This window comes from Aplysia californica, unplaced genomic scaffold (genome assembly GCF_000002075.1).
Source record: "Aplysia californica isolate F4 #8 unplaced genomic scaffold, AplCal3.0 scaffold00660, whole genome shotgun sequence".
Lineage (NCBI taxonomy): Eukaryota > Metazoa > Mollusca > Gastropoda > Aplysiida > Aplysiidae > Aplysia > Aplysia californica.
The window spans coordinates 178,740-182,444 of NW_004797930.1; the positions used below are offsets into that span (position 1 = coordinate 178,740).

The window sequence follows — 3,705 nt, forward strand, 5'->3', positions numbered from 1 at the left end:
CCGCATATGAACACGAACCGTTGGTGGGAACGCAGAAAGGGCCCAAATAAGTACATGTAATAAATTCTTTTATGCGTCCCATCCACAATGCCACAAGAACGCTGATGCTTGGTGTGAACGAACTGTTACGGTACTCATTGTTGAAAGTGGCGTTTGATTTCTTACAACAGTAACCAGCTTTTTAGAAGCTCGCTCTAACAGCATCACAGCTGGCCACGATTTACCAAGCGCTGGTAAACTTGATTCTTTAAGCGACAAACAAGCAACTGCTGAAAGAAAGATACCCCCCCCCACCCAAAAAAACAACCAAAAATTCCCAGCATCAAACAAACAAACAATCAAAACGAACAAAAAAATCTCCCCCCCCCCAAAAAAAAAAAACAAGGCCAAAAAAACCTATAACAAACAAACTAACAATCACGCAGACAAGCAAATAAAAAAAAATCTATTTGAAAAAAACCAGGCTGTGGTCTAGTAATGTATATTTTATTAATATTCATGTTTACTAAACATGTTTATATGAACAATGTAGGTTAACACATTGAATAAATGACTTAGTGAGGATGGAGACACGATTGAGCAAAACAATGATACATCATGCACAATAACAACGAAAAATGAATTTTTGAAGAAATAGAAGGGAAACCGTCAGGCACTGGTTCTGAGAAAGAGAGTTCCCATGTTGCGATGGAAGAGTAAAGTGAGTTTTGTTTTCAGATTTTTTGTATTTTGTGTGTGTGACGTGGAAATAGGAAAGTGGTGAACGAGAGCCAAGGTATTTATTGTGGTTTATGTCGAGTTTTATTAACCGTCCACTAACAGTTTAGACTGATAAGCGAAGAAGAGGATCGGATGATGATTCATTTTAGATTTGTTTTATTGAAGAAATGCACAACTCGAAGGCACTCCTATTCCAAGGTTAAAGTAAAGTAAAGCCGGGTTGAAACCCCCCAGCTGCCGCCCACACTGATGTAGATGTGGGAGAAGTATGAAGAGACATGGCTGGCACTAAGGAGTTTTGTAATGCTGGTGTGGCATATGGAGGAGAATGGACACTGTGGGTGTGTTCACTACCTCTGAGACAGGCAACGTGTGGGGATTTGTGAAGTGAGTGGGGGTGGGGGTGGGGGGGGGGGGGGGACGGCGGCTAAGTGATGAGGTTAGGAAAGGATAGGAGAAAAAGAGTTGAATTATAAGGGAAAGCATTTTCTGTTTGTTACTTGTCACATTGTGTAAGTACATGTACTTAAACGCACAACAATATGTTGGCATTCTAATACAACGACATACTCTTACTATAAAGATATAATATAACAAAATCTAGAAGCACGATGAACGAAAAAAAAATGTCACTGAAAAAAGCGCAAACATTATGATTAAATAGACAAAGGACATTGATCTACTCGTAAGATGTTAATTCTATTTCTGTACACTATCACAGCTGTGCTTGTCTCTAGCCTAAGATTACACTCAAAAACATAAACGTAAACTTTAACCCTCCATTTGGAGCGTACGTGACCTACTGCGTACATCCAGGATCTCCACAGTCGTTCAGTGAGGCTTCATTTAGCCGTGAAGACATGGGAGAAATACGCTTGTTTGTAACTTATTCAGGAATGAGTGTCTGGATTTACCCCTCCCACAAAACCACGTCTTGACAGATTTCTGAAATTCTCAGCAAGAGAATCAAAGTTGTTAGTTCATTTACGAAATTTAATTAAAATGAAAAATGTCCTGCCGTAACAAAATAGACAAGGCCTTTCAAATTGTAGTAAAATACGATGCCATAAGAAAAGAAAACATGACTGAAACCCCCCCCCCCCGAAATCAAGATGCACATGAAAATAACTAATAACTAAGAAACAGTGTGCATGCAAGTCCTTGGTATACTCTTGATAAGCTTTAATTCCGACGGTACAGCCACCATATCTAAAGGAAAACAATAGTTATGAAAGTAACATGCAAAAAAAAAAAAAACCCATTTAAAAAACAAAGAAGAAAAAAACAAAAACAACAGAAACGTCTCTATACGAGACCCCGAAAAAGATAATGTAATATATAGGCTATCGTCATATAATACAGAATAAAATACTGAAGTGAAGGATAATCTTGTGAAAAGAAATCCAGCTTGTCTTGGATGCTCTCTTGCCCCACATGATTTACATGCGTGAAATAATCGATGTGAAGGTAATACTGATATAATGTAATGATCGACAGCCGTGTGATTATGGTATCATGATTTATTTTACACTTCTCTGTGTATTGGTATCAAATTTAATCATTAATAACATCAACGTCACACACTTATAATTAAATGGTTGATACTAGCGTTATTATGTTCGTCTAAAACGCGAGCAATATATTATATTCCTATTTCCTGCAATCTTTGTTATTTCCTTCTGTCCTACTTTTACATATACGACCGTTATCGAGCATGTGGGTTTCTCTTTTAACTCAAGTAAAGCAGTAGGGTAATTAGACTTTGGCGTGTGACGAGTGCAGTTCTAAGCCCGACGTTCCCGATGTATAATAAAATTAACAAAGTCTTGCTAAACAATATTCAATTTACACACATTTTTATATAAATTTTTTCGTGAAAAGACAATATCTGATGATAAATGTGAAGTATTGCTTAATTCAGTGGATGTGAAAGATGTCACTCTCAGAATCTGAAGGAGTAATTTTAAGAGAAAACGTACACGATTTTGTATGCATGCACCCAAACGCAGTGTATTCAGATCACAATACTATTATAAATCTCCACGGACCTGGCATTTAACTAACACAAATCTGTTGCTCTTCACGTTTCAACATTGCTTCTCTACAAGTTTTAACATTGCTTTCCCAAGATTTAACATTGCTTCTCCAAGTAACATTGGCTAGCTGGTGGACTCAAGACTCAGTGTGTGGGGAAGATGGTGGCCGGCTCGAAGGGCGTAGGTGTCTTCCTGAGCCAGGGTGTGTTCCGCCGGAAGCCGTACTTGCCGTTATAGCCGGACACACAGCGGATGCCCTGCATGAACTGCGCATGTCCATCGATCGTGTCCTGGGAGTGACCTGTGGTTTGCATAGGGAAGCATCGTGAATGACAGAAGGTGGGTTAGGGGCAGTTAGGGCTTTGTTTCTTAATAAAGTGAAGGATGTTATAGCACATGATTAAAGAAGTATTAAGCATTTCTTTCGTCCCTTACAGTATATATATATATGTATATACACGGGGGCTAAAAAGAGGACCCTTTTAAAAGGCAAAAACTCCGTAATCTTAGAACCAATTGAAACAAAATTTCGAAAAAAAAATAATAAAAGACAACCAAGGGGGCATCGGAGGTGTCAAGAAAATCAACCTTTGAGGTCGAGAAATATAACGGTTTTTTAAAAAAGAATTTCAACAAGAAAAGAGTATAAAGCAAAACTTTACAACTTTTTAAATATCAATTGTAATCTCCATATTTTGTCAACTAAAGATCAACTAAATTCAAAACTGACTTTGTCATCGATATAATTTTGATGCAAAGAAGACAGAGCCGAAGATAAAAATGTGGGTTATAAACTTATTGAAAACAAAACTATCAAATTCGGAACCAGCGTATCAAAATTTAAAAAAAATGATTAGGGAATAAATCTTTGTTCTTGGTGGATTTAGAAGATCAAAAAGAGAGAAATATTGCAGCGTGTAGAATTTTATTATCACAAAGAGTACCGGCA

General features: G+C 37.5%; 1 protein-coding gene across 2 annotated transcripts in view; it reads right to left on the minus strand.

Moving 5' to 3' along the window:
* Positions 1-1,817: 1,817 nt before the first annotated feature.
* LOC101859437 (uncharacterized protein C17orf98) overlaps positions 1,818-3,705 on the minus strand; it is an 18,537-nt gene continuing 16,649 nt past the window's right edge. For both annotated transcript variants that reach the window (XM_013087934.2, XM_013087935.1), the window contains exon 4: positions 1,818-3,057. In XM_013087934.2, coding sequence (XP_012943388.1) covers positions 2,900-3,057 — 158 coding nt within the window. In that variant the 3' untranslated portion in view covers positions 1,818-2,899. The remainder of the gene's footprint in view (positions 3,058-3,705) is intronic.